Consider the following 2,382-nt stretch of genomic DNA (forward strand, 5'->3'; position numbering starts at 1 on the left):
GCCTTGCAGTCCTCGCACAAGCTCGCCCACGGAAAATGGTGTGCCTAAATGTGCGCTCGGCACAACGAGATTCTGATCAGAGAGGCCGAGCGCAGAAGGCGGCGAAGGAGAGCGACGTGTGCTTGCACGTGTGCTGGTGGGCGTAGTAACGGCACATTTTCTTATTTTATTTGTTGTGTTTTTCTTTTGTTTAGGTGATTTTGGGAACTGTTTGGGTGTTTGGGGTGTTCAGGGGGTGTTGTTGGAGGTTGGTATGGGTGGTGGGTGGTGGTGGGCTGAGCTGAGTTGGTGTTGATGCTGAGTCCAGCTGGGTCAACTTGAGTTGAGATGGTGTTGGTTGGCTTCTTAAAGGGGTTTGGATGATGGGTTTGGCGATGTTATTGTATTCACGATGTAGTGATCTTACTGCCAGGGAGGTGGAAAGAGATAAATGCGTGGGTGATGAACAAAACTATGTTGTTCCAAGAGGAATCTAACAAGAAATACCCAAGGAGCAGGCAGCAGTCTGTTGTTGGCTTGGATCAAGAGAACCCTCGGTCAACTGGCCACTTGAATGATATCTCAACCCCGTGCTGACTTGAGGCTCACGGGCGAGGCTGACTCTTATACCACGGGGCAGGCGATTACTCACAAATCGCAAAGATAGAAAACGAAGTGATCATATCTGCAAACGTAAAATGGTTGCAGCTGAAGTTGAACGACAACAAGTCTCGCCTTACCTGTGCAGTGCAGATCCGCATTCCAGCTGCGAGTCGGTTGCGTATAAATCTGACATGCCCGGCATTTACTCTCATTTACTCTACAGCTCAGCTCAGCTCTCGACCGCGTTGCGATACGATACAGCAGAACCCGTGCAGCCTCACACCACCACACCCCATCTCAGGCGACACGCGGGCCCCGCGGGCCGAGTCAACTTTGCGGGTGACCAATCTCCGTGACACCGAGTGCAAGAGCACAGGTGAGCCCGGCTGCTTGGTGATGCTATTTATGACAGCGCGGGCACGCTACTGGTAACCTACCACAATCGGACAGTGGGAGTCGGAGGTAAAATACGACCATCATATTGCGCCCGGTGTGCCCCGACTCGCGAGATGTACGATTTCGCTAAACCAAGCGGCGAGATGTACGATTTCGCTAAACCAAGCGGCTCAACCCACGCGATGTGCCTCAGAGGTGCGTGCTGCCAGTCAACCACTTTTCTCAACTTCGCTCGTCGCTGGTCAAGTTCCGAGACAGGAATACGACTCAAAGAGAGCAAGAGCTGGGTTGTGAGTTGTGCAACCAGCCCAATCATCCAGCGCCTGCATGGACCCCAACGCGCAAGAGATGGACATGCGCCAAGAACCGGCTCCCAGGATACCGAAACAGCGCGCTGCTCTTATAGGGCTGCAGGGTGAGAGCAGATGACGCCGTGTAACGGCCACGGTGATCATCCTTGTGATCGGGCCGCGTGGACTCGACTGTCGACGACCGGGTCAGTTGTTAGCTGTCGACCATTTTTTTGAGGACTTGAATCGCAGAGTCGTGAGAGATACGGTCGTGGGCCGTGTTGAACTTGTGGGCTTTCGGTAACCAAGGTACCCCCGTATTTCGTTATTACACTCGCTAGCCCGCCCGGGTTGAGGCTGTCGAGGCTGCTGGGGCTGTCGAGCGGCTGATGAGGCAAACGGATATCGGTCCCCTTTTCAGACGAACCGGGGCGATCGGATTGGGGGACTTTTGTCGGTGCCGGTGGCAACTTGCAAGCTTCAGGGGACCTCGGACTCGGCTCACCGCCAGTTCATTTCTGTTTGTTTCGAGAGCACGGAAACGGCAGGCCGCGCGGGGCTGTCATGGGCGAGCGGCCACCATCCGGGCTGTTGTGTAAAATTCGACACGCTGCGAGGTCTGTTGTGGGAGGGTGGCCGCATGTTAAAGACCAGGCGCGATGCGTCGCCCCGGTCATGGTGGGATGGTGGGATGGTGGGATGGTTGGGTGGTTGATGCTGGGCACCAATTGGGGGTCGTTTGGGTCGTTTGGGCCATTTGCGCAAGAAATGCGATGGCTGGGAAACTGGCTGACTGGAAACAGAAACACAATCCATGGTCCGTGGCCGGGGTTCTTTTTTATGAGCGCTGGACAAGGTTCAAATCGGGCAGGGAGGCAGGGTTCCAGGTTCAGGCGATCCGGCAGCAACTTCCAGGGCAGGTTCGTCGCGCTGGGATGAACCTGAAGTGCCAAAGTGCTTTTGCGCTCGTGTACCCGACCCTTAGTTATTCCAACAAGTTCTTTAACTAGTTAGTTAGTTATTCTTATCTAGACTTAGGTAAATATCGCATCTCCATCTGAAGCTGCTCTTTGCCGATTTGAATGCTTTGCCTTGACCTCAGTACCGACACACC

The 2,382-nt window shown here is 54.3% G+C and overlaps 1 protein-coding gene across 1 annotated transcript; it reads left to right on the forward strand.

Annotated features, from left to right (window-relative positions):
- Positions 1-1,091: 1,091 nt before the first annotated feature.
- CHGG_02557 (uncharacterized protein) lies at positions 1,092-1,407 on the forward strand (the record flags this gene model as incomplete). The annotated part of the gene is made up of 2 exons (XM_001229072.1): positions 1,092-1,173; positions 1,286-1,407. The coding sequence occupies 2 exons, from the start codon at positions 1,092-1,094 to the stop codon at positions 1,405-1,407; spliced, it is 204 nt and encodes a 67-aa protein (XP_001229073.1).
- Between the last annotated feature and the right edge of the window lie 975 nt (positions 1,408-2,382).

The sequence above is a fragment of the Chaetomium globosum genome, genomic scaffold (assembly GCF_000143365.1).
Source record: "Chaetomium globosum CBS 148.51 scaffold_2 genomic scaffold, whole genome shotgun sequence".
Classification (NCBI taxonomy): Eukaryota; Fungi; Ascomycota; class Sordariomycetes; order Sordariales; family Chaetomiaceae; genus Chaetomium; species Chaetomium globosum.